This window comes from Silurus meridionalis, chromosome 11 (assembly GCF_014805685.1).
Source record: "Silurus meridionalis isolate SWU-2019-XX chromosome 11, ASM1480568v1, whole genome shotgun sequence".
NCBI classification, from domain to species: domain Eukaryota; kingdom Metazoa; phylum Chordata; class Actinopteri; order Siluriformes; family Siluridae; genus Silurus; species Silurus meridionalis.
Window position 1 is genome coordinate 14,151,610 of NC_060894.1, and position 27,232 is coordinate 14,178,841.

The 27,232-nt window shown below is 38.3% G+C and overlaps 1 protein-coding gene across 1 annotated transcript in view; it reads left to right on the top strand.

Moving 5' to 3' along the window:
* Nucleotides 1-20,960, top strand: part of dchs1b (dachsous cadherin-related 1b) — an 82,246-nt gene extending 61,286 nt beyond the window's left edge. Inside the window, exons 3-21 of the mRNA XM_046861281.1 lie at nucleotides 611-799; nucleotides 1,245-1,476; nucleotides 2,334-2,570; nucleotides 2,709-3,746; nucleotides 5,072-5,259; nucleotides 5,484-5,580; nucleotides 6,224-6,381; nucleotides 9,177-10,026; nucleotides 11,315-11,554; nucleotides 12,074-12,199; nucleotides 12,300-12,509; nucleotides 12,962-13,828; nucleotides 14,056-14,169; nucleotides 15,443-15,654; nucleotides 15,788-15,939; nucleotides 16,147-16,277; nucleotides 16,433-16,719; nucleotides 16,818-16,959; nucleotides 17,061-20,960. Of these exons, the coding sequence (XP_046717237.1) occupies nucleotides 611-799; nucleotides 1,245-1,476; nucleotides 2,334-2,570; nucleotides 2,709-3,746; nucleotides 5,072-5,259; nucleotides 5,484-5,580; nucleotides 6,224-6,381; nucleotides 9,177-10,026; nucleotides 11,315-11,554; nucleotides 12,074-12,199; nucleotides 12,300-12,509; nucleotides 12,962-13,828; nucleotides 14,056-14,169; nucleotides 15,443-15,654; nucleotides 15,788-15,939; nucleotides 16,147-16,277; nucleotides 16,433-16,719; nucleotides 16,818-16,959; nucleotides 17,061-19,651 (8,061 nt within the window). The 3' untranslated portion in view covers nucleotides 19,652-20,960. The remainder of the gene's footprint in view (nucleotides 1-610; nucleotides 800-1,244; nucleotides 1,477-2,333; nucleotides 2,571-2,708; nucleotides 3,747-5,071; nucleotides 5,260-5,483; nucleotides 5,581-6,223; nucleotides 6,382-9,176; nucleotides 10,027-11,314; nucleotides 11,555-12,073; nucleotides 12,200-12,299; nucleotides 12,510-12,961; nucleotides 13,829-14,055; nucleotides 14,170-15,442; nucleotides 15,655-15,787; nucleotides 15,940-16,146; nucleotides 16,278-16,432; nucleotides 16,720-16,817; nucleotides 16,960-17,060) is intronic.
* The last annotated feature ends 6,272 nt before the right edge of the window (nucleotides 20,961-27,232 follow it).

Genomic DNA, 27,232 nt, shown 5'->3' on the forward strand with positions numbered 1-27,232 from the left:
AAAGCTCAAACCTAGAAAAGCTTACACTGAGAGATATTTAAAGACAAACAAATCTCCTCTGCAGAGTTTGGTGTTATAAGGAAACTTCTGGAACGCAGATGCGTTTGACCTGACCCGAGCTGTAAACTCAGGCTTCCTTTCTCCCAGCTGGTGGACAGATAAAAGTCGTTTCATGGCAAAACAATGTTCCCTGTTTTAAAGATCCTACTGTGCCTCCTTTAAAACAAAAATTCACCTGTCCCGATTTTTTTTTGTCCTGACTGTCCTTGCCAAAGCTGTCATTTGTGTATTTTTCACTTGCATTTCATTTTTAAGTGGTTTATATCATAAATGCATGATTGAGATGCTGTCTAAGTGAGAGTACTGTGAGAAGGCAAGGTGCCTAGAGAAGCAAATGTTTTTCTGATTTGAGTAACATCAGTACAAGTTGCTCATGGGTCCACATGTGAAAGATAAATCTCTCCACGTTACAAAAGGAAATAACAATTAACTGAGAATTGAAGCTAGGTTTACATTTTGTAAATGTACATTTTGTGGGTAAACCATATTTTATTTATATTTTATAAATAGTAGTAATAATAAAATATCTGTCCTTCTTTCTTTGTTATAGGTGACAGCAGTTGATGCTGATGGTGGTTCATTTGGTGCAATAACCTATTCTATAGGATCAGGAGCCTCCAGTTCTCCTCCAGCAGTGTTCAGCATTAATAAAGAGACGGGGAATATCTGTACTACTGCAGCCCTCGACCGAGACGAGGGATCTGAGACTTATGAGTTCACCGTTACTGCTACTGATGGGGTGAAAAATTTAGAGCAAATTTATTAACTAGATCCAGTTTAATTGTTTGCTTGGACTATTACAGATCTTAAATGGTCCTTGCCAATTTGAACGTTCATTTAACACATTTCAGTAACTGCTTTGATACAGTTTTATATTTGTGCTGTCAGATCATGCAATACAGATCATTTACTGCTTTTCCTAGATTCATTTATATGCAGTTCTTTCTTTATAACTCATTTCACAGCACACACACACACACACACACACACACACACACACACACACACACACACACACACACACACACACACATTTCTATGACCGCAATAATAAATGTTCCCATTTCCTTTATTTAAGCAGTCATATAACAGAGCTTGTGAAGAAATGCAATTACAAGCCCAGTAAAACTCAGCAGTTCAGAATAACACTTCTTTCATTTTTCTCACACTTTTTTGTCTTTCAGGGTGGCCTGAGCTCATCTGCCTTTGTGAATGTGGCATTGTTGGACATTAATGATAACAGACCCATGTTTTACCCAGTAAACTATGCAGTTAGTTTGAGCTCTCAGAGTGCTCCAGGAACTTCTGTCATCAGAGTATCAGCCCACGATCCTGACGCAGGAGAGAATGGCAAAGTCACATACCGCACAGTGCCTGGGGGAGGCTCCACCTTTTTTACACTTAACAAGGACACAGGTGTGAAAGTGTTTGTTAGTCATTATAAATTACTTATTACATGTTTTAAATGTATCAGAAATGTATAATTTATAACTAATTTAAATCAGTTCAAATCTGATGATAATTATTGATAAAACTGTGAGTCGTCTTGCATTCCCACCACTCTTGCTACTAGATCTGTGTTCACTCTATTTATATACTGCCCCATTTGCACCTACAGCATGTGGTATTGCATTGTGCTGTCTTGAATTACATGGTTTTGGACTTATGTTTACTCATATATCAGTGTTTTTGCACTGTTTTGGCACTTTACTGCCATCCTACCTCATTTGTCTCTTTCTTGGACCACATGATTATTTACATCTATATGCAAGATTTAAGTACTCTCTTTAGTAACACTGAAGTTGATGCTAATCATATCTAATCTTATCTAATTTAATGATATGATATGATATGATATGATATGATATTATATAATATCATATCATATCATATCATATCATATCATATCATATCATATAATATAATATAATGATTTCTATTCAAATTTATTACATTTACACACAGCCACTACATATTCAAGTATGGGACCAACAAGGAAAGGTTTTACATTCAAGTTTGACTGCAAACATCAAAATCATCAGAATCATTATCCCAATCATCATTGTCAACATAAATATAATTATCAATAGTAGTAGAAGAAGTAGAAGTAATAATAATAATAATAATAATAATAATAATTATTATTATTATTATTATTATTATTATTATTATCATTGTATATTTATTTGCATATTTCCTCTTTTTGATCAGTGAATAAAGTGATCCACCTCTATGTGGTTGTCTTTTTCTGTGTGGCATTTGTTTCTCTGCAGGGGTGATCTCTCTTTCCCGCTCCTTGCATGGAAAGGCCAACTCTGTCATTACAATGGTGATCACAGCACAGGATGGAGGTGGGCTCACAGTCCCCGCTAATGCCCGAGTGAACATTAGTGTTGTGGCTGGCTCTGTAGCACCCCCCGTCTTTGAGCAGGCACACTACTTCTTCACTGTGCCTGAAGATGTTCTGAGGGGCACGGAAGTTGGTGTCGTGTTTGCTAACAGCAAAAATGGTAAATTACATTTCTTCCATTTTTCAATTTTTCTTCCATCAACACATAAGTAATGGTTTGATACATGCATACTTCTATATGGATGTATACTTTTGCCAGTATAACATTTGTATATCTTTTTTTCCATTTCTGTTCCAGGAGCCACCAAAGACATTTCCTACACTATATCCTCTGGGGATCCAGAAGGATACTTCACCGTGGACCAAGAGACAGGAGCTCTGCGCACCAGTCTGCCTCTGGATCATGAGGCTTGGCCTTCATTGGAGCTGGAGGTCCAGGCTCGCAGCGGCTCCCCTCCAGTGTTTGCCCAGACACTGGTACGCGTCACCATCACTGATGTCAATGATAATGCTCCCACCTTCTTGCCTTCATCATCAGAGTCTCTATTGCTGCCAGAGGCTACCATGATGGGAACTATTGTGTACCGGGTGAAAGCTGAGGACCGTGATTCAGGAGCCAATGGGCAGTTGAGCTTTGATCTGCTTTCATCTGAAATCCAGCATACATTCAGTGTGGACAGAAGCAGTGGTGAAATCCGCCTGATAGGAAGCCTTTCATATGAGAGTGCTCCTCGTTATGATTTGCAGGTGCTGGCTAAGGACAGTGGCACACCTCAACTTAGTGCCACCTTCACTCTTGTAGTTCACATACAGGCTGAGAATGACCAGGGACCAGTGTTTGACACCTTGACCTATCGTGTAGAGCTCAAAGAAAACACACCATTAAACACTCGTTTTCTGCAGGTACGTGCTCTCAGTAGGGATCACAGTGGAAATGGCGCTACCTCCTCAAGTTCTACTCCACTCTCCTATCATCTCCGGCCTGATGGGGATGCAGCAGGGTTTGGGATTGCCTCAGACAGCGGGTGGCTTTTTGTAAAGAGTGCGCTAGACAGGGAGACCAAAGACATCTATCTTCTCACTGTACTGGCCAGCTCAGGCAAGGGAGAGCTAAAGAAAACTGGCAGTGCCACAGTGCGGGTCTCTGTGACCGATGAGAACGATAATTCACCACGGTTTTCCCAGGAGAGGGTCTTCCTAGCAATAAGGGAGAACTTGCCTGCAGGAACAGGATTTGGGAGAGTTTCAGCCACTGATCGTGATGCCGGATTAAACAGCCGACTTACTTATAAACTTCTGCATACTGATCGTAACTTTCAAATCAACCCTCAAACTGGTGAGTAGAGAAATGTTTAAAATACCCTAATTTATTAATTCATTATCATCAAGCACTTTATCTTGGACATAGTGATAGTTGATCAGGAGCCTTTTCCCTATGGATGGAATACACTCTGGATAGGCTGCTAGTCCTCCACAGGGCACCATGTACACACACATATTCCCAGCTAGAAAAGCACATCCACCAACTAACGTTTTTTTGGACAATAGAAAGAAACCAAAGAACACAAGGAAAATCCAGAATGGGATAACCAAAACTTCTTAATATTTCAGATTAATATTTAGTTATTCATTAAAGCTCATTGTTTTTACTATTAAACCTTTATACAAATAAAAGCTTTTACAAAATTTAGGAAGACTAGAGTTTTTTGTCTCCTTTAATTTTACTCAGCAAGCATGTTTCTCTGGTTAATATAATACTTATGCAAAACCTACCAGCAATTTTCTTTCTAGTACTTGAACTATATGAAATCAACTTCTCATTCACATTGTCCCTTTTGAGTATCCGGTTTATGGTCAGATAAAGAAGGCCACATTAATACAAAGCAGTGTTTCCTACTTAGATTAAAAAAAATAATCACTCTATACAAATATCCTTTCTGGAACATTTCAGTTTATTCATCTCTGTGTTTCACTTTGAATTAGCTAGAACCTGAACATGTTGGTTCCAGCTCACCTTTTTAATAAGTTTCAATGTTATCGAATACATTTGATGTTAATTATTAAATATTTTGTTTTAAAATGAATAGGTTCATGCTAATAAGGGCTTAAAAACAAAGTCTCAATTCAAATTCATCATGCATGAGATAATGCATGTAAAAACATTACCCCATCCACCCAGCTGCTTTTTATTTGGTACAAATGTTTTCATTTGTAAGTGAAACATAAAATTCATATTTCTTACTCTTACTTTTCTAAGCTTTCTTGTAAAATCAAATGAAATCATAGTATATACTGTACAATGTTATGTGCTGTATAAAGTGTGTTAAATTGTACAGCAACAATAGCATTTGTATGCCATTTTAAGTGAACCATTTTGAGACACCAACTATCCTCACTCATCAATATTATATTAAACTGTTGTACATATGGCCATTGCTTTTTGACATGAAAACAAAGAATACCTTTTCTCTTTTCCTGCAATTAGTAGCTTATAATGTATGTCATGTTTCGTGTGAATTTGTGAGGTTTGATTCACCACTTAATGCAACTAAATTTTACTGCAATATTTTAACATTTATAGCCTCTGCAAATAAAAGGAGTTTAATTTAATGTTTCTGGGATTCTTTTTCTCTTTCTTTCTGTATCACTTTCTCTTTGTAGGTGAGATCAGCACCAGGGCAGCTCTGGATCGTGAGCACCAGTCCAGCTACCAGCTGGTGGTGGTGGTGCAGGATGGAGGCACTCCTCCCCGCAGTGCTACAGGCACCGCCCATGTCTCTGTGCTGGATGAGAATGACAATGCCCCAGTCTTCAGTCATGTGTTACCTGGCAGGGAACTGATTATCCAAGTAAGAGTTACAAAGCTTAAAATTATTATAGACATATGAAGGACAATTATATAGCATGTCTGTAACGCAATACAGGGTGACTGTAATATGAGTAGTGAGTAGGGATGAATAATTGCATTATTTGGGGGTTGCTATGAATAGAGAGTGACTCATTTGGCAGAAACAGGAGCTTGGTGGAGTCAAGCAGATATTTTTACCAAAAAAATGTGTTTATTGTGTTTCAGATGCAGGAGGGTCTGCCTGCTGGCTCACTCCTGGGAACTTTACAGGCTACTGACCCAGATGAAGGAGAGAATGGCACAATTTTCTACTCACTATCTGGTAAAGGAGCAAAACTTCTTCAGTATAAGTTTGCTGTTCCAGGCTTTCTGGATGTAATTGATTTACTGCATTTGCAAATCATTGGAAATTCTAACACCACATTACATTAGAATAAAACTTAAATAAGTTTTCAATGCCTTGAATACATTTTTAAAGTTTGGGTTGGTACAGCTTGGAACTGCAATGGGTTGAACTATTAATTTTATGAGGGAAAAAACAATTAAAATGTGCAAAGGTTTTTAAATAGTCCATTATCAGCATAATGCTAATAGTTACTCTTGGGCACTTTTGTCTGTCACTAACTTTTATTGAATTATCTCCTCTAGGCATGGTGGAAGTTAATATTAAAAATGTTCAATGTTTTAACAATAGATTCAGTGGTGTGACATTGGATGTTTAGTGTTTTGGGGATTATTTTTTGTAACCAAACATCGACACCTTTGCAAAACTTGCCTCAGATTTGTTTTGATAGCATTTTCAAGATTTTTCTTTTTTTTTTTTTCACATTCATTTTAATACTATGGGAAATTTAGCATAGATTCATAACTTTTAAAAATCTCTAACAAACAGCAAAATCAAAATCATTGTCTCTTTATAAAAAAAATAATTTAGCAGTCTTTTAATTTCATTTTGTGTGTTTCAGGTTCCAGAGCAGAACGGTTCACTCTAAATCCAACCACGGGAGAGCTGCGCTCTGCCTCCATATTGAGGCTAGCTGAAAAGGCTGAGTACAGTTTAACTGTAACCATTTCAGATCGTGGCGCACCACCTCAGAGCATTTCCAGCGTTTTACGCATACAGGTCAGTCCCCTAGATGACAGAATGGGATTAAAATTTACTCAAATGTTATAATCTAAAAGTCTAACACACTATTCAGTGCACCAATAATAAAAAGCGCTATAATAAAAATGTGTATTGATGCAAGTTTACAAAAAATATGATTGTTCATACGTACTGCTTTTGTAAAAAAAAAAAAGGTTGAAGAAAATGTTTGAAATTGCAGCATAATGGTTGTGGGAGGAAATTGGGTGAAGCAGAGAGGATCAAAAACAAAACTGTCAACATTACTTCCCCTTTCAGCACCAGATCCTGTAATGCAAACCTAAATGAGAAAGTGCAGTCAACCACAGGGACTAGTGTGAATTGCACATGTGCGTCATTTGATATTCCATAAAGTACACTATATTTGTTCTTATATCCGCTCGAACGTGTGCAGATACCACTGAATATGCTAAGCAGAATTGTTTCTGCCAGGCACTGAGCACACATGAACCATAGTGCTTTTCTTATATCTTATTCCTAAAATGGAATAGGATGCTAATTGTGGAGTAAGTGCTTGCCTGCGATATCTTTTCCCTACAAAGAATGAGAGAAAGAGAGAAGAAAAAAGGAACCTTTAAATCAAGTATTCCCAGATGGCCCTTGATGGGGCCCAGCTGTGGCCTGCTCTGATCAGACAAAAAGCCGCTAACCTCCCGGCCTCTCACACGGTAGCGCTCAAGGACACACTCACACTAGATAAGGTTTCACCACAATAACATCAACATAATATTCCACACAACAGTTAAGTAATAACAGGCGCATTGGGTCGTTCCTGTAGGGTACATTGCATTTTCAAGAATGTTAAGTAATGCTGTATTATATATTCCACAAGCTGCTCAGCAGTCAGAGAGGGCTGTTTATTTTTCATGAGGATTTATGTATAAAAGCTTTCACCTGTTATCATTAGAAAGCATTTAAGTTAGTTTCCAGGCCCACTCAAAGGCGACAGGAAATGAGCGCATGAGTGCTTTTATGTGGCAGATGGATTCATTGTACCTTAATTGCAGGCTAATGTCGACAGTAAATGGTACAGAGTGTTTTGAAATAAAAGTATGGTGAGTAATTTGGTGCCTAGTGTAATTTTTTTTGTAAAGTTGTAATCTATGAAATTACAAGATGTAAAAACCTCTTGAAATACAATGTGGGTAATCTAATAAATACGTTCCTAAGTACTAAGCTTTCCGTTCTTGCATTGGTACAAAGTATTAATAATAATAATAATCATAATCATAATCATCATCAATTGTGAATTGAGGACAAAAATGTTATGAAATCTGAATGTACTTTTATGGTTCGTTTTGAGAAGTCTGACAAATAAAAGCAAGCTTGTCCTTAGGATTGAACAAAGTCAAAGGGTTTCAAAACCCATTTTTCTCTAATCCTTGAACTTTGAAGACACGGATCCATTGAAGCTTTGGTTTATTTAGAAATTTCTGATTCCTAACTCAGTGGTGCAAATATCAGGTTAAAATATGTAATTCAAATTGGTTATTGGTTTAGTCACATTGCTGAAAATAAATTGCTAATTTTTTGCTTCCCATAACCCAGTCTAACTATTGGCACACCGATGAGAGATGCCTTAAACAGAAGAGACCTATTTTGAATTTGGTGCATTAAGACTAAATACAATCTTCTATGTCTATTCATCCATCTCTAACATTCTTTCTTTCATTGTATACTTTATTAACAAGCCATTATGTCCCAAATGTTGACAACTTCTCTAGCCAAGTTACTTGTGGTTTAAAATGACTAAGACTCCTCCTAGATTTACCTTTGCTAAAGTAGTTAGCTACACTGCAATAGTATAAAATGAGTTTAAATACACTTTAAAATACGTTCATTACTGGTAGTTATTCAGCTAACTACATGAGGTCAGCCCTCATGTTCAAAACAGTGCTAATTCTCTGTTTCCCTTCATTTATTTAAGCACCTAATACTAATACTTTTGATGAACCACATAACCAGCTAGCTAATCAACTTTGATAATCAACTCCTCACAATAGGATGGTGCTTTAAGGCTGGAACAGTACTTTCATTTTCAGTTTGTTTACAATCAAGTGTCTCCTCTTATGTATTTTATTGCACACTGAAAATTATGGCCATGGGTATTCCATAATTAGTGTTGTTTCCATCACAAGTTGATTGTATCCTTAGTACTGTAAACCTGTTATTCTCCAGACAGGCCTATGTGAGCTGATAGGGAATGGGAAAATATAGTCTGTCATATTAATAGCAACATTAGAAAATAAGTCAGCTACTGCAACAATAGAATTTCTAAAATATGTAGTTAAATTTAAAGTATCATTATTTGTAACTAACCACTCTCTAACACGTAGCTGGTCAGAGAACTTAAATCAAATGAAAAATATATAAAGGCTGTCAATACTCTCTCTTTTCTTACTAAATGTCTTCATCCCTGCAGTTAGTGTAGATATTGTTTGGTCCAGTAAAGTGGCTTCAGCTAAATAATTTGTGTAAATGCATGTATTTGCCTCAAAATAGGATCTTCTTTTGAACATGAAAGTAATTGAACTACAGCCTTTTATTGGATGATTGAATACAGCATTTTGATCCACTGAAATACTTTGTTCAGCCTGAATACAGACATCGGTTGACTCTATTATCTATGCAGAACCCAACAATATGCTGCCTTTTAGAAAAGGTTTTAACTCATATCGGTTGTTATTATTTATACCAGTATGAATTTATAGCATCCTATACAAAAGTGTTACTTACTATCACTTACACTGTATTGTCTTTGTTTAAATCAACAGGTTGCTGGCTCAGTGAGGGCTCCACCCAAGCCAAACACCCTCTCAATGGCACTTAACACAATGGAGGGCACCAAACCTGGCTCAATTATAGGCTCAGTGCGGCTCCATGACCAAAGTGATGTATTGATTGATGGACAAGTCACTTACCTTGTAGTAGGTGGCACAGATCAGGATAGCAATTTTATGGTGGATCGTCTCACTGGGGATGTGTACTTGGCCAGAGAATTGGACTATGAACAGGGAGTTCACTACAACTTGCAGATTCAAGTGGATGACTTCTCAAAGGCCTCCCCTAGCAGTCATCTGATCCAGCTAGATATTAATGTGCAAGACAGTAATGATCATGCACCACAGTTTCCTGAAGACCCTGTGACCATTGTTGTCTCTGAGAACATGCAGCCAGGGTCCTCCATTTATGCGTTTCAGGCATCTGATAAAGATGGCAGTGGTCCTAACAGTGAGGTACGCTATTCTATACAGAATCGCTGGCCTGATCAATCAGATCTTCTGTCCCTTGATCCCATCACTGGTGTGCTCACTCTGGGTCAAGAGCTGGACCATGAGGAAACCTCAAGTCTTTTTCTGGTGGTCCGAGCAACTGATTCAGCTACAGATCCCAGTCGAAGGCGATGGAGCTCAGTCACAGCTCGCATCTTCGTCACTGATGAAAATGACAATGCTCCAGTATTCAGCTCTCCTACAGCAGTTAGTGTGATGGAGGATAAGCCAATGGGCTTTGTGCTGCTCTACATCATTGCTCGTGATGCAGACCAAGGAGAAAATGGCAGAGTGTCTTATCACATTCAGGCAGGCAACACAGCAGGACGATTCAGCCTCAATCCCAATACTGGTGAGTCTCACAATCATTACACTTAACAAAAAAATTTCCTACCTAGTAAATTTAATCTCCTTATAATTTATAACAATTGACAAAAAAAAAATGTCTATTGTTCATCAAACTGCAGATACTGTCATAAGTAATAGTTATGTTGGTTAGATTTGATCTTGGTAATTAATAATATGGTTAGCCAGCTGGCTAGCAATGTAGTTTTAAAATATCCTTAGCAATAGTAAGAAATCAATATAATAGAAAAGACATATCACTTAACACATATTTTGGCATAGCAGGTGCTGAATGCACTGTTCGATCCTGAGCTTTATTGATTGCCTTATAGAGCTGCTGCAGGATAATGACCGATGTTTTCATTAAAATGGTGGCATGCAAAAGTGGAATGCAGGTTGATAGATGGATAAAAAGACAATAACCGAATAAATAGTAGTTTTATCATAGAGACTTTAGAATAAAAATACAGAAATTGAATGATTAGGAAAAAATGTTACACTTAAGTCATTCATATAAATTAATATTATTTGTAAATTATTTTTTCTTTCAAGTTAGTCATGTTATTTATAGTAGCAGTACATACCAGAATGTTTAATGTGAGCAGTGATAAACTGAAATTGACTAGACACTGGGGATTAAAGTTTAACAAGGTTTTGACTGAATGAGAATAAAGAGGTTGAGGTCTGGTGGTGGCTTGAGCTGATTTTATTTATTTTTTAACATGAAGGCGATTGTGCCAGTATATGAAATTAGGGAAAACATTGTTTTTGTGAATTTATTAATACATGAGAAGCTTCACACACTTCACACAATTCAATTGGGCAGTAAATGGGCAGAACATTTAGCTATCATATCCACCCATGAGCTTTATTATCCTGTAAGAACTACAGTTGTCTATTACATAAAAGTAAAATATATCACATTCTAAAATTGCTGTGCCATGATGGCTCTGTTATCAGGAAATACAACACAAAAATACTTTCAAAAATGTCATACATTTTCTGTCTTTTGGCACCTGGATGCTATCTTCTGTGTTTGTGAAAGGAAAATACTACATGAGTTTAGCTGTCTGTATAAGTGAGAAAAAAGCATATCCTTATTTTGGATTCTGTTATAGTGTTTACATATAAGTACTTCAATATTTTGAAGGGATCTCAAGCATACTCTTCCCAGCCTCTAATTCAGTAGTGTAGAATGTTGAAAGTTTTTGAAATATTCATCTGTGTCTCTCTGATTTTATTATTACTAAATAATAAATGTCCAACATTTGTTTCTGTTCTTCTTCCCTCCTCAGGTTCCCTTTCCATTCTCAAAGCTTTGGACCGTGAGGAGCAAGACAGCTACAACCTCACTATTGTTGCAGAGGATCATGGGACACCCCAGTACTCTACTACTCAGGTCCTGTCTGTCCAGGTTATTGATGTGAATGATGAGGCTCCTTGGTTTGAGAAAAGTGAGTATGAGGTGCAAATCCGAGAGAATCAGCCGGCCGGAACCACCGTACTCACTGTCTCTGCTACTGACAGAGACCAAGGTGAGAGGTTTTTTATTTTCAGTGTGCAACTTAGCACCTTTTCTTTGCTTTTACACTAAATACAGCCTATGTTTAAAGTACTGAATGATAGCAGGTTAAACATTTTTTTAAAAGCTATTGTGTCCTGAATCATTCCGCTTAATGGTATCTTAAGTAGACTGGAATTTAGTGGTGTGGTTAAGGCTAACCAGCTAAATTCTTACTCACATTGTGGAGTTTGTGCTTTTTTAATTATTGCCATGGACTGTTTTAAATGAAGAAACCTGGGTTGCTGTAAGTTGCTCAAGTAAACAGGTGCTGGCACCAAATGATCTTTCCCTGCATGCAAGCTTGTTCCCTTTTGCCAGTAATATGCCACAGTGGAGAAAAATGCCAAGGTGTAATGAGATGTGTAACATGCTTAAATCAAACCAGTTAATCACATTGTGAAAGTTTTTTTTTTTCACAAATGCAGTTTAGTTTTTTGCAGAGTTTTGGGTTGAGCTCAGTCTTTGTCTTTCTTTACTATAAATGTTTCAGGTGCAAATGGACATGTGTCCTATGGAGGGGTAACAGTAGAAGGTTTCGTCATTTCACCAGAAACCGGTGTCATTTTACTTACCAAAGTTCTTGACAGGGAACAACAGGATCATTACAGCATAACTGGTAATTTGTTTTTGCACTTTTAAGCATGCAGTTATTATTGGAATGTTACCATAACCAGCCATGCTTATGTTTCTCGATACATTTCTTCTATGTGATGTAGTGTATGCCAGTGATGGAGGGATGCCCCCTAACTTTGCAAAGACCAAGGTGCATATTACAGTAATAGATGAGAATGATAATGCTCCAGCATTTGGAAGTCTGCAATACAGTCTGGAGTTGCCAGAGAACCTCGATCCAGTAGAACTTTTTACAATTAAAGCTACTGATCATGACAGTGGGGATAATGGCCTAGTGGAGTACAGGATAACTGGTAAGTATCACTTTTGAGATTGATTATACAATATATTCTATATTTTCTAAATAGACCATATATTCCCAAAAGTATGTGGCCACTTTCACAGCAAAATATGTGCCTGAAATCTGTTTCATCAAAACAATGCCACTATGCACAAAGTAAGCTTCAAGACATGGTTTGCCAAGGTTGATTTAGAAGAACTTAAGTGGCCTCAGTCCTGAATTAAATTCTTTTAAACACCTTTGGGATGGACTGGAACACCAACTGGAGACCAACTCCAATTTAACACATATGATTTGTAATGGGCACATACTGGTGTGATTGTAATGCATCTACATAATTCTGGCCGGATACTGTAATGTATAAACAGTAAACATTGTTTTACTTTATTTACTTGATGACGTAGATCAATATTTGGTACCTTATAAAGTTCCAAGTCTTAAAGATTCCAATTTTATTAATCTTAGCTGGAGACCCAGATGGTGACTTTCAGCTGGATAGCAGTTCCGGATCCCTGTCCACCTCTCGACCTCTGGATAGAGAGAGAAAAGCTAGGTATTCTCTGGAAATTGTTGCGCAGGATCATGGAAGCCCCTTTCTTACTACCACAGCTACTGTAGAAGTCAGTGTACTGGACATTAATGACAATAGTCCAACATTTAGTAGTAGCAGCTATGCCATTGACATTTCAGAGGATGCTGCTATTGGAACATTAGTTCTGGAAGTGACAGCCAGCGATGCTGATGAAGGCAAGAATGGTCAGATTCTATACTTTCTGAATAAAGAAGCAAGAGGTGCATTTACCATAGACCCTGATACAGGGCGAATCCTCACAGCTGCCTTATTGGACAGAGAGAAAATAGCTTTATACAGCTTCCAAGTGTGTGCAGTTGACTTGTCCCCTGCTTCACCCCACAACACCACGGCCCAGGTCACAGTTACCATTATGGATGTTAATGACAATGCACCATTTTTTATACAAGATCCTCTCATAATCACTGTATCCAGCAGAAGCGTATTCACAAATCATGTGGTTGCCACTATGAGAGCAGAGGACAAGGACTTTGGTGCCAATGGTTCAGTATTCTATCGTTTTGCCAAACCAGCACAAGGCTTCTCTATAAACTCTCTGACTGGAGAGATTCAAACTAGTGAGTCACTGAGCAGCCTGACCCAGAGCCAGTATATCATCATTGTGGAGGCCATGGACCAGGGCAGCCCTCATCAGTCCTCTTTGGGGGTGGTGATCATCTACGTGAAGGAACACAACTTTGATGGTATCCGCTTCTCCCGTACCACCAGAGACATCAGCATCCAGGAGAATGCAGCCAAAGGTTAGTCACAGTGTAGAACAGACAAAATTCCTATGCTATAAGATTGGTTATTCTTGTGTATTTTCTCAGCTGATTAAAAAAACTAATATAAATTTGCTCCTTAAAATATTAACTTTCCAAAACATCCATTGTGTGACAGTCTATGCAAATGTTTTCTTTAAAAAATTGCAATTTAGTCAGCTTAATTATCTCAGCCGCATTCAAATGAAATTTTCTTTGATCCTCAGGAACTGCAGTTGCACAGACACAGGCGCAGTATCCAGATGGCACACGTGGGGGCATCACATACAGCATCTTCAGTGGGAACAAACAGCAGTCTTTTAGCATCAGCTCCAGCACAGGTCAGTTGGGAGTAGAGTGCAAAATTGTAGCCCAGATAAATTTTTTTAATGTTCTTCATTGGTTTGCTAGCTGTTTGCTATTTCTCTGTATTAAGTGGTGATATGTTTGCAGCCAAAATAATTAACCATGTAGTTACTTTTGGAACTATGTAAAGATAAAAAGATTATGCTTCTGTAGACATAACCCCCCATCCATCATTAAGTGATAAGGAAGTTTTGTGTTTCATGCTTTCAGTTTCACAATCAACATTTTTAACTGAGCCACCAGCTTGTCCACATAAATGCATTGGATTGGTACATCTATAAACAGTGTAATATGAGGCAAAGAGTTCATCCTTTGCATACTTATTATACTAGTATATGTATTTCTGCTGTTTTCTGAAATGCAGAGAAGCTGGAAATTAAATTTCTAGCCTGTTTATGGATGTTAATTGGAATATGATTTGACATCTTCGGTTCGCAATAAAACTACAACATATAGGGCTGTCCTGTAAAAAGTTTTTGCTTAAACTAAGGAACAGGAAAATTGAAAATCTAACAGCTTTATTTTATTACTTGCTACTTGTGAAATAATAACATCCAGTAGATTCTTCCTTAAAATGATTTATCCATGGAACCTTAAAGCAATATCACACAGGCATGTGGCTGTTTCACAGTGGTAAAATTCAGTATAACCACATGATTGCAAGTGCAATATTGCTTTTATACAACAGTTCTACTGCATAAATATAAAATTCATTTTAAGTGACATTTAGACAAAACATGGCCAAGTTTTTTCTCTTTGTTTTTGCTCGGCCTGCAGACATGGATAAGAAAGAAGCCGCACTTACTTTATAACATTTCAGCCCACCGACGAGCTAGATCACATTGATTAGTACATTTTTGTTAGCGGTGCTTCCAGTAAAATTGCAGTCCCTCCTTTCATTCCATGTTCATATGATAATGTTTTCTTTTTCAAAAGTTTCTGAATTGTATCGTTAGACATGTCAGCTGTTGATATCACTAACACTACTGTAGAAACAGTTTTAAACTCGGAAGTGGAATTTAAAGTGGTGAACAAATATGAGTGCGTTATTACAGTAAAATGTCTCAATGAAGTTAAACTATATAAAAAACACTCTTGCAGTACTCTGCTTTTGACCAGTCAAATTACTGGTCCAGAATAAAATGTGTATAATATCTAATGTAGATCACTTTATTTAGTTGTATATTCACATACTAGAGTGTGATAGCAAGAACAATTTTAAGGTTCCATTTCTTTTGATTCACACAGGTGAAATCTGGGTACAGAGATCCAACAGCCTGGATTTTGAGGACACGCCAAGACTCCGTCTAGTGGTGAAGGCTGAAACTGCAACTTCCAGCTCTTTCATGGCTGTTAACCTGATTCTTCAGGACGTCAATGACAACTTGCCCCGCTTTCAGCTGCAAAACTACATAGCATACATGTATGAGGCACAGGGCTACGACTCTCCAATTATTCAGGTGCTCTTTTTAATTTCAAAACAAATCAATTTTATTCAATACAAATAAATCCATCTGGATCAGTAGCACTATTGTAATATAACCATGGGATAATACTACATCATTTTAATAAATGTATTTTTTTTCTACTAAGGTTATAGCTGAAGATGTGGATCAGGGCCCGAATGGTCAAGTGACCTATTCCATTCAGTCTTCTGGACGTAGCGGGCTTTTTAAAATTGACCCTCTGACTGGCAGTGTCACCACTGCTGCCATCATGGACCGGGAGATTTGGATGCAGACCAAGTGAGCTTCCTTTGTCTTTGTTTGTTTGTATGTGTTTTCCCAGTGTTGTGTGAAAGGTACTCATGCTTCATTTGCTCAGCTTCATCAGGCCAGATATGTTGTTTTACTTTGGGGTTCCTCTGATACATATTATTTATTTTGACCATTTTGAAACTAAAAGATTTGAATGGTGATGTTGACATTTGATGTTAATCTGATTTTTATCAGACTAGTGATTACAGCAACAGATCGTGGAAGCCCCAAGCTTGCTGGCTCTGCCACTTTGACTGTAATTATTGTTGACCTCAATGATAATAGTCCCACAATCCCTATGCCAAAGGAAGTGCGAATTCCAGAAAGTAAGTGTCTTTTTCCCTTCTACACAAAACAAGTTAAAATTTCACCTTTCTTCATGTACTTGCACTGAGTTTGTACCTCTGTGGGCATGCTGTTTATCATTTAAATATTTTTCTTACACCAACTGAATGCATATTATGTCTCTGATATCTCCTAGACTCAGTTGTCGGCACAGAGATTTCCATGGTGACAGGGAACGATGTTGACTCGGGCCCAGCACTGTCCTATTCTCTGTATCTGGATAAAAACTCACAGGGCAAGTTTGGAATCCACCGCTACAGTGGCAGAGTGTTTCTGACTTCCCCACTTGACTATGAGGAGAAGACATGGTACACACTAACTGTTAAAACTTCGGACTCTAAGCATCAGACTGAGGCCAATCTGACAGTACTGGTGGAAGATGTAAATGACAATGTGCCTACCTTTACACAAGACCTATACCAGGTAAATGTTTTTAATAATATATAAATTGCCCCGTGTCAGTCTATATACCACTAATGGTGAAGGAGTGAATATTAACTTGCTCTGATGTGGTTTCCCAGGCGGCACTGGCAGAACATTCTCCACCTGGCACTTCTGTAATTACAGTAACAGCCACAGATAGTGACTCTGGAGAGAATGGAAGAGTAACCTACCGACTAATATCATCATCTAAAGAGGGCTTTTACATTGATTCCAGCAATGGTACAGAATTTAATTATTTAGATCTGTTCTATTTAGGCCAAATATTTAAAAAATTTAATATTGTTAACCTGAATACCTTTTAAAATGTATTTTCTTTACAGGCACCTTGTTTATTAATCAAAAGGCTATATTTGACCAAGAGCATCCCACTGTGAGGGTGGTTATTGAGGCACATGATGGAGGAAAGCCATCTCTATCTGCCATTGCTACTGTCCAAGTCCAGCTAAAAGATGTGAATGACAATGCTCCCACGTTTAATGAATTACAATACAGAGCCACAGTGTCTGAGGACCAGCTTCCTGGAGGCACCATTTTGACCCTTGAAGCAGTGGATGGTGACCTCTCCCAGGAAAACTCAGTTTTTGATTTTGCTATTGCAAGTGGGAATATTGGAAATGCTTTCCAGATTGAGAGTAGTGTTCGATTCATAGAAGGCCATGGCTTCCAGACAGTAGGCACAGTGATCCTGGCAGAGCAGCTGGACTTTGAGGTAACATCTCGCTACAATCTCACCATTGTGGTATCTGACCGTGGTGTTCCCCAGCGCAGCTCCAGTGTGCCTGCTATTATTACTGTGAAAGATGTCAACGACAACCCTCCGGCATTTAGCCGTGCTGAATATGTAGTGTCTCTGAGTGAAGGGGCCTCAGCCGGCAGTGAAATCTTACGGCTGTCTGCAGTGGATCCAGATTCAGCTCCAAATGCAGAGATCCAATATAGCATTAGCTCTGGAGATGACACAGGCCTTTTCTCAGTGGACCAGTGGACTGGTGCCCTGCGCCTTCAGAAACCTCTGGACCGTGAGACTCAGAATTCCCATGTTGTAATTATTCAAGCTTCAGATGGTCATGGTCATTTTGCACTGGCCCCTATTAATGTTGAGGTGAAGGATATTAATGATAACAGGCCTTACTTCCCTATTGAGACTATGACTGCAAGTTTACGAGAAAACCAGCCCCCTAACTCGGCAGTCACGGTGCTGCATGCCATAGACCATGACACTGGGGTCTATGGACAGCTGAAATATTTTATATTGGACAGATCTGGTCAAGGAAAAGACTTCTTCATGGTGGATCAAAACACAGGAGAGGTACGGTCTCGTCAGTCATTTGACTTTGAAAAGGTGAATATATTCCATTTCATGGCTTTGGCTATGGATGCAGGCAACAACTCTGCCACTGTTACTGTACAAGTCTATGTCACAGGGGAAGATGAGTATGATCCTGTCTTCATTTCCTCATCATTTTCTATTGAGGTACCAGAGGGAGCCCAGAAGGGCCAGAGCATTGGTCAGGTGCAAGCCAAAGATGAAGATGGTGGTGTTGATGGGATTGTGCTTTACTCATTATCAAGCAGCTCCCCATACTTTGATGTCAACAAGACCACTGGTGTGATCTACCTCAAAATGGATAGTGCTAGTAGTTCTAGCGGCCAAAGCCGTTCCAAAAGGGAGACGCGCCTTATGACCATGGATGTTATTGCTCATAGTCCTTTAGAAACGTCAAGGATTACAACTGCCCAGCTCACTATTGATGTTACCAACACATCCTTTGGTCTTGCAACTGACTTAAACATTCTCCTGATCAGCATAATTGCAGCTTCTCTTGGTGTAATAGTCATTTTAGTCATAATTGCTGTGGCCCTGTACCTAGTCAAGTCTAGACACAAGAGGAAAGGGCAGAACACAGGTACAGCGGCTTCAGACACAACCTTGCAGCAGTTAGATGAATCCAAATCAGCAGGTGGGGAGAGGATCTATCACCAGACCCTTCCAGGATATGCTGGTGATCAGGGAGGAGCTGGAGGTTCCTATACAAGAGGAGGATCTCTGGATCCATCACACTCTAGTGGAAGAGGATCCGCAGAGGCTGCAGAAGATGATGAAATCCGGATGATAAATGAATATCCACGAGTAGCTAGTATTACCTCTTCCATGCAAGAGCACATCTCTGCCCGAGGGCCAGACTCAGGCATACAGCAGGATGCTGACCAACTCTCTGACATCTCTGGTGAAACGGGAACACTAGATGCAAGCCAATGGTTCAAAGGGAAGAAGTTGGGAAGTTTAAGTGGCACCTCCCTCTCTGGTCAAGTTCCAGTTTATAGAGATGAAGGAGGTGGCTACCTTGCTGTGGGCAGGGGGCTGAACATATCCCATCCAAAGGATTATGGGTTCCCAGAGGATGGCAAACCTTCAATTGATGGCTCTCTGACAGCTATTGTTGCTAGTGATGAGGAGCTACGGGGCAGCTATAATTGGGATTACCTTCTTAATTGGTGCCCACAATTCCAACCTCTTGCCAGTGTTTTTACAGAAATTGCCAGGCTTAAAGATGAGAGTTTACCTCCCAACAATCCACGAAGACCTTTCCAACCTAAAATCAAGACAGAACCTAAACCACCCCCTCTTATTACATCAGTAGCCCACCCTGGTGCCAAGTCTGTTCCACCAAAGCCTGCGATTACTAGGACTTTTCCACACCTAGCAACCCTCAGACGCTCTCCTATTAGCCATGAGGGTTCCATTTCATCTGCAGCAATGTCTCCCAGCTTCTCACCATCTCTGTCCCCTCTAGCAGCCCGATCACCAGCCGTCTCCCCATTTGGTGTTACACAAGGCCCATCAGCCTCAATGATTAGCACCACAGAGCACTCCCTGGAGCACAGTGATGACACAGAGATGAGAATTTAATTCTATCTAGGAAATCTGGTCTCTGGGTATATAAAAAAAAAGTAAGCGTGACCTCTCAGACTTCAACTGTCTTGGTAAACGCTAACAACTGTGACTTAAACAGGAAGGGTTAAAATGCTGTTTTTGCTGTGAAACTGACGATACCCTTCATCAAACCATTGTGGACCTTTGTGTTTTAATTTTTTTTCTTTCTTTTTTTTCTGTCTGGCTGGCCAGGCAGATAAGCTTTAGTACTCTTTTGTTCTTTTCTTATATTGATGACTGACAGCTTTGGAACATTTTGCAGAGTCTGTCCAAGATGGCTGCTATCACCACTATTTTTGCATCCTATTTGAACTCTGTGAAGGTGCACCAAGAGATTTCACTACATATGCACATTAGAAATGGTAGTTCAATTAATATGTATATATTTTTTATTTTCAATGGTTTCAGTTCTTTATAGGTCATGTTTTTTAATAAGAAAATGCCATTACCTCGCATTTATAAAGCACTCATTAAAATTTTGTATATGTGTATGTATGGTAGCCATAGTGCTTATGCATCGTTGTTGTATAGTGTTTAGCATTACCATAATGTATGATTTCTGTGTAGGCCTGTTATGTGAATGACTGGGATGTGTTGTAATAATTGTAATGTATTGATAATAAGATGTTTTGTTAATTATTTATATAAAAGTTAAACCATAGGGATATCCATGTTGCATATTGTTATATTATACTTCTTCTCCTACGTCTGATCCTTTGCTTGACCTTCCAGCATCAAAGCAAAGAAAAGCTTTGACATACTCATAATATATGAGACTTATCTGGAGGCCTTCAGAGTAAATGCTGAAAATCTAAACATGCTGTATGTCAAAGGAGTTTCTGTGCAATGCCAGCAGTCTGACTCACTATGTGTTTGTGTGTTTTGTTATTTGTGTTAATTCTCACACTGTATGGTGTTATATAATTCAGATCTTTTCACATGAAAACATAATTTCGATGATGTGTTTTAAAGTCAAATGCTTCCATAGGCTTGCAGAGGAAATCCATAATAAACACCAGTGAAGCTGTCCACAAAACATGTGGCTAATAGTATTTTTACACAGGATGCACCTACTGGAATAAACTCTGGACATTAAAAAAATCCATATTTTCCTTGTATACACACATCTCAGTACAGATTACAGTTACTGTATAGCAAACAAATGTCCTCTAGTTCTCCTGAATGTTTTCAGAGTACATATCGGCTACCTCTGGCTCATGTGTAATACTAACACTGTCTGTAGTTGGATTTATGAAATAAAAAAAAATGGACTAAAGTAGAAGTTGCTAAAGAGGGTGTAACGGATTTCTTTAAACTATAAGTTGACAAATCTTTGGCAGCAGATTGGTAGATATGCACACATACATATATGTTAGGAAAGAGCTAAATTCCTACAAACATCTTGAGTTTGCAGACTGTTTAGTCTTTTCTTTGTTTCCCTCTTTAGTTACATAGTGCTGGCAGAAGAAAAGAAACCAAAGCCTAAATAAACTCTAATCAGTTGGCTTAGCAGGAATCATAGTCAAATTGATTGTTCATTAAAAAAGGTATTTACCTAAAATTATTTACTCCAGTGACCAGTACTGGCCTTATACTTTGTACTGCCAGATGCATCTCATGAGCATGATGCTTAAATAGAATCATAATATGCATGATGGATAGCTGATGTATTCCTTTGAGTAGTTTTGGAGGGGGGAGAAAAGCAGAAAAATATCCACAAGTGCACATAGCATGTGTTATAGATGTCTAAACATCAAAAATGTGAGTTAGTGTTGTTCTTGTTCAAGTCATAGAACAGTTGTTGATTGTAGAAACTGTCAGCTTTCACACAAAGTTATTTCTGTATATTATCACTGTCATTGAGACAGTCTCAGTCTCTCTCACACACACACACACACACACAGACATGCACGCACATACACATACACACGTGCATGCTTAAATACACAAAACCTTAATTAACACTGCGTGTTTGCGTAAAAATCATGTCATGTTGATTTTTGTTATTGCTCTCATATGGTGGAAAGGCTTGTTTGCATTACTGCAGATTAATTTATACCATAGAGGAACAAGGAACAGTTTTCTGTTTACATTTTAGAAGAGTATTTAGAATTAGATTTTAAGAATTTATGTTGTAAATACAAATCAAAAGAGAAATACCAGCATTTAATGCCTTAGTAGATTGTTGTGCTATCAAAACAGCTCAATTGTTACCATCTATAATGACCATTTAGTGATTCTCATGACGATAGAGGATGGTGCTGTCTAAGATGTTGAAAATATTCCATTAATGTTTAACACGGTTGAGGTCTGGTAACTAGTGTTATTTTTATATTTGGATGTCCAGGTGGGTTTCTTTTGGGTTAACTATGCCCAAATGTGTGTGTGCATGGTGTGTTGTGATGAACTTGCACCCAGTGTTCCTGGGAAAAGGTTCTGGATCCTTCATTCCTTTGAGTTTTATACAGCAATTGACTGAATGAATGGTTATAAAGCATTTTAAACTACTGCCATTATATTGTGAGACAGGTCCTCACAGCACAATTACTAGATCTCAGACACAAATTTCCCAAATTCCTGAATTATAATTAAATTATTGTTATTGTAGCTGTAAACCCTAAGGAACTATTTCGGAAGAAAGTGATTTCTCATGTTTAAACGACTACATCCTGAACCCTACAACCCTACAGAGACCCCTGATTTCAACTGTGTATTTAACATGTTTAGTATTTGTTGAGGTCTTTTATACATTTGTTTTAGTGTTTGTGCATTAAAATAGTAAAGCAAGAAAACTTTTATGGATATTATACTGTTAATTCTAAAAGAGGTTTTGCTAAGACAGTGAGCATGTCTGGATATGCAATGTGTAGCTTTATTCTCCTTCTGGCTCTTTCTCTCTACATCTCTCCAGCTGTTTGCCTTAAAAGAGATCTGCCTCAAGCTCATGCTGTGAGTTTGACTTTGGCTGAAGCTCAGCTTTTCTTGCACCCCACTTGTGTTCGTGTCTCACAGATTTCCACTCAGCACTGATAGCACAGAGATTTGTGTTCACTATTAGAATTCAATGAAAATGATGAGAAAGTCAGCATCAGTAAATGAATGCAGATCATACAGTGATTCATTTGCTTTCCCCAAAGTTCACAGGTAGGATGGAAAATAAGTCTGATTAAGTCTCCTGTCTATGAATATTGAACAAGCTATGTGTTAAAGGCAATTTATTACACTTTAAACTTTTGGCCTGGAACACAAGTCTGGATTTTCCATTCAGCCATCATTTATCAGGGTAAAAGCCCCATTCAGATATTAGTAGCAGCACTTTTTCAGAGCCATTAACTTGTCAGCTGTTATATGATTTCTGGCAATGGAAAAAAAATAGAGTGGCTAGTTTAAACCCTGATCAGATTTATTCATCAGCAGTATAAAGGGTCAGTAAATGATCCATACAGTCTCACATATGTGATATAGCATTACAAAGGAAGACAATTAACTATTTATCCTGAATGGCTGATATGTTTCATTTGAGTTTGTGTGTATGCATGCATTACATTTAAACATTTTCCAAGGTGCTTTGACACCTGCTGCCATTGAGAATTTTCTTTACAGCAATACTGTGGAGCCTGTCATGAAATCTATTTAAAGCTCATTATGCTCCATAATAAGAGGAAAATATAAATAATAATTCAATTCAATTTTTTTCTAAATACTTTCTTTATGTCTAGTAATTCTTTTTTTTTTTTTTTTAGAATGAACAACAATAAGTCCATGGGTCTAATTTCTTAGCAAGTATAAACATTCTAGCAAAAGCTGACCATGTGGATGTGCTGTGGGAAACAGCTTCAGACCATATCAACACTGCACATGTCCCTCACAATAAATACTTGAATTTAGAAAAAAATCAATTACGGCAATTTCTGGGCTAACGTAAATTTTCTCTTGCTGTGCATACAGTGGAGTATTGCAGTGAAACACAAATTTTTGTAAAAAGTGATTTTAATTATGATAATTCATGCAGTTTTGTCATAATTTTTAGTGACTGAAAATCTATACACAGTTTTAAAGTCCTATCTGTCAGCATTATTATAGTTAGACACTTTGTTATTCACTTTATTTTGGTACTGAGACGTTTCAGGCATTATACATGTCCTATAGCTATTCTATTCATTAGCTCATAAAGTAAATCATATTTTTTCCCCTAACATATAATGATACAGTTTGTCTTGTGTCATTTTAACATCTGTTCTGTTGCACATGGCAAACTTGTTTTTCAGAAGAAAAAAAAATTCTGGAAAAAAATTGTAAAACTCTTGATCTGTGCTCTAAACAGTGTTTGAAGAATGAATGATATTGTAGTATTGTAAATCATTTCATTTGTAATGCAATATAGTTATATGATATTTACAGTCACGTTAAAAAGAAAGTACACCCTGCAGCTTGCTGGTCTGGAGCATTCAAGAGTGTGATAACACAACACCAAGGAAGAATGACATCAACAATGATCTCAAAAAAGCAATCGTTGCTGCCTAGCAATCTGGGAAGGGTTATAAGGCTATTTCCAAACAGTAAAGTAGATTATTCACAAGTGGAAAATGTTTAAAACAATTTTTACAAGAATGGACATTTCAGCAAATTCACCCTAAGGTTCAAGCTGTGCAGTGCTCTGGGAAATAAAAAAAAAAAAACAAGAGTTACATCTCACAGTCTACAGGCCTGTGAAAGTAAAAGTACAATTAGAAGGAAACTGAACAAGTATGGGTTGTTTGGAAAAGAAATCTGTGAATAAACAGCTGTAAGGAAACAAATACCCAAAACCTCAATAGACTAAATCAACATTGTAAAAAACGTCTTCTTTTCTTCTTCTTCTTCTTCTTCTTCTTCTTCTTCTTCTTCTTCTTCTTCATTCAGGCTGCTCCCATTAAGGGTCGCCACAGCAGATCATCCGTCTCCATACTACTCTGTGTTCTACATCTACCTTTATCAAACCAACTACCTGCATGTCTTCCTTCACCACATCCATGAACCTCCTCCTTGGTTCCATCCTCAGCATTCTCCTACCGATGTACCCAATGTCCCTCCTCTGCACATGTCCAAACCATCTCAATTGGGTTTCTCTCACTTTGTCTCCAAAACGTCCTACATGCACTGTATCTCTAACACATTTTTAATCCTGTCTATCGTCATCACTCTCAATGAAAATCTCAACATCGTCGGCTCTGCTACCTCCAGCTCCACCTCCTGTCTTTTACGCAATGCTACTGTCGCTAAACCAAAACATACAACATCGCAGATCTCACAACAGTCATATAAACTTTCCCTTTTACTCTTGCAGATCCGCTTTTATCACAAATCGCTCCTGTCACTCTTCTCCACCCACTCCACTCTGCCTGCACTCTTTTCTTCACTTCTCTAACAAACTCTCTATTACTTTGCACTGTTGACCCCAGGTACCTAAACTCATCCACCTTCACCACCTATTCTACCTGAAACTGCACTCCGCTGCTCTTCCTCTCATTCACACACATGTAGTCAGTTTTACTCCTACTGACTTTTATTCCCCTTCTCTCCAGCGTGTACCTCCAACTCTCCAGGCTTATTCCTAAAGATCGGTACCAGCACACTCCTTCTCCATTCCTCAGGCATCCTCTCACCTCCATTCCTCAGGCATCTTGTTAAACATTTTGGTTAAAAACTCCAGTGCCATCTCTCATAAACATCCCCATGCTTCTACCAGTATGTCATCTGGTCCAACCTACTTTCCACTCTTCATCTTCTTAATTGCTGCTCTCACTTCCTCCTTACTAATCCTATCCACTTCCTGCTTCACCATCTCCACACCATCCAACCTTCTCTCTCTTAATTTCCTGGTTCATGAGCTGCTCAAAATACTCCCTCCATCTTCTCAACACACTTCCCCCACTAGTCAACACATCTCCATCCTTTATTGCTCTAACTTGTAGCACATTCTTCCCAGCTTGTTCCCTCTGCCTTTCCAATCGATATAAATAATTTTCTCCTTCCTTAGTGTCCAACTTCTCATACAGCTCCTCATGTGCCTTTTCCTTGGCTTTCGCCACATCCCTCTTCACCTGCTGCCGCATCTCCTTGTACTTCTGCTTACTTTTTTCATCACTCTGTCGATCCCAATTCTGTTTTGCCAACCTCTTTCATCTTATGCTTTCCTGCATTTCCACTTCCACCACCACATCTCTTTGTCTTCCTTTCAATTTTCAGATGTCACACCAAGTACCTTCCTAGTGTCTCCCTTATCACTTCTGCAGTAGTTGCCCAATCATCCACCACCAAGCCCCTGTCTGAACTCTTCCCTGAATATCACACTACAGTCTTCCTCCTTTAGTTTCCACCATCTTTTTCTTCTTAATAAGCACTAATGACATTATCATCACCCCTTCAACTTCCAGCTTCATGTTCATCATCCTATCAGAAATCTCCACTACACTCTTACTGTACTCTTCCTTCAGGATCCCCTACACCATTTTTTTTTACAGCCACACCATGATAGAACAGTTTTACCCCTCATACAATATTCCTGGTAATACTTCTTACCACCTGGTCTACTGAACACACAACATATCTACCTTTCTCCTCTCCATCATATCAGCTATCTCTCTCCCTTTACTAGTCATAGTACCAACATTTAATGTACCAACCCAAACCTCCACTCTCCTACACTTCTTTTACTGCCGTCTCTGTAGACATCTTTCTCCTCTCCTTCTCCTCCTTTGGCCAACCCTAGGCTTGTGCAACCCTAATGGCCGGGTTGAATACTGTACCTGGGATTATTTTATTAATTTTTTTAAATACATTTGCAAACAAACCTCTTTCATGTTGTCATTATGGGGAATTGTTTGTAGAATTCCAAGGAAAATAATGAATCCAATCCATTTTGGAGAAAGGCTGTAAAACAACAAAATGTGGAAAAAGTGAAGCGATGTGAATACTTTCCAGATGCTGTGTATATTTTCTGTTTTATTAATTACTATAAATAAATTAACACTTTTCTTTTTAAAAGAACTTTACAGCATTTTGTCAAGACCTTTGCAGGGTACAGTGTAAATGGCAACAGTTAGCAATATGGGTATGATGTCATACATTAATTTGTGCCCATATAGTGTACATTTCTGGCCATACAGTGTACTAATTAAATGATAGGTCATGCATTGCCATTAAAAAAAAAATAAGGATCATGTGGTTATAAAAATAAATACGATTTTCTTTATAAGTGTAAGTATGTCCCTGATGAGCAAGCCACTGAGGACTATGGCAAGGAAAAACTCCCCGAGATGGCATAAGGAAGAAACCTTAATAGGAACCAGACTCAAGAGGGAACCCATCCTCATCTGGGTTGCACCGAATGTCCATTTATTGTAGATAAATGATGTTGAGGTGCAATGATGGTGATCAGATGCAAACTGTAGTCCTGAGTCAGTGTAGCAGACTATTGACATTGACTATAGTCCAAATCCATCTTTAAAGCTCTCATTCTTACTCCGTAATTTCATGGAACAACCCAAGGCATTGATGAGAAACCGTCCCCAGCCA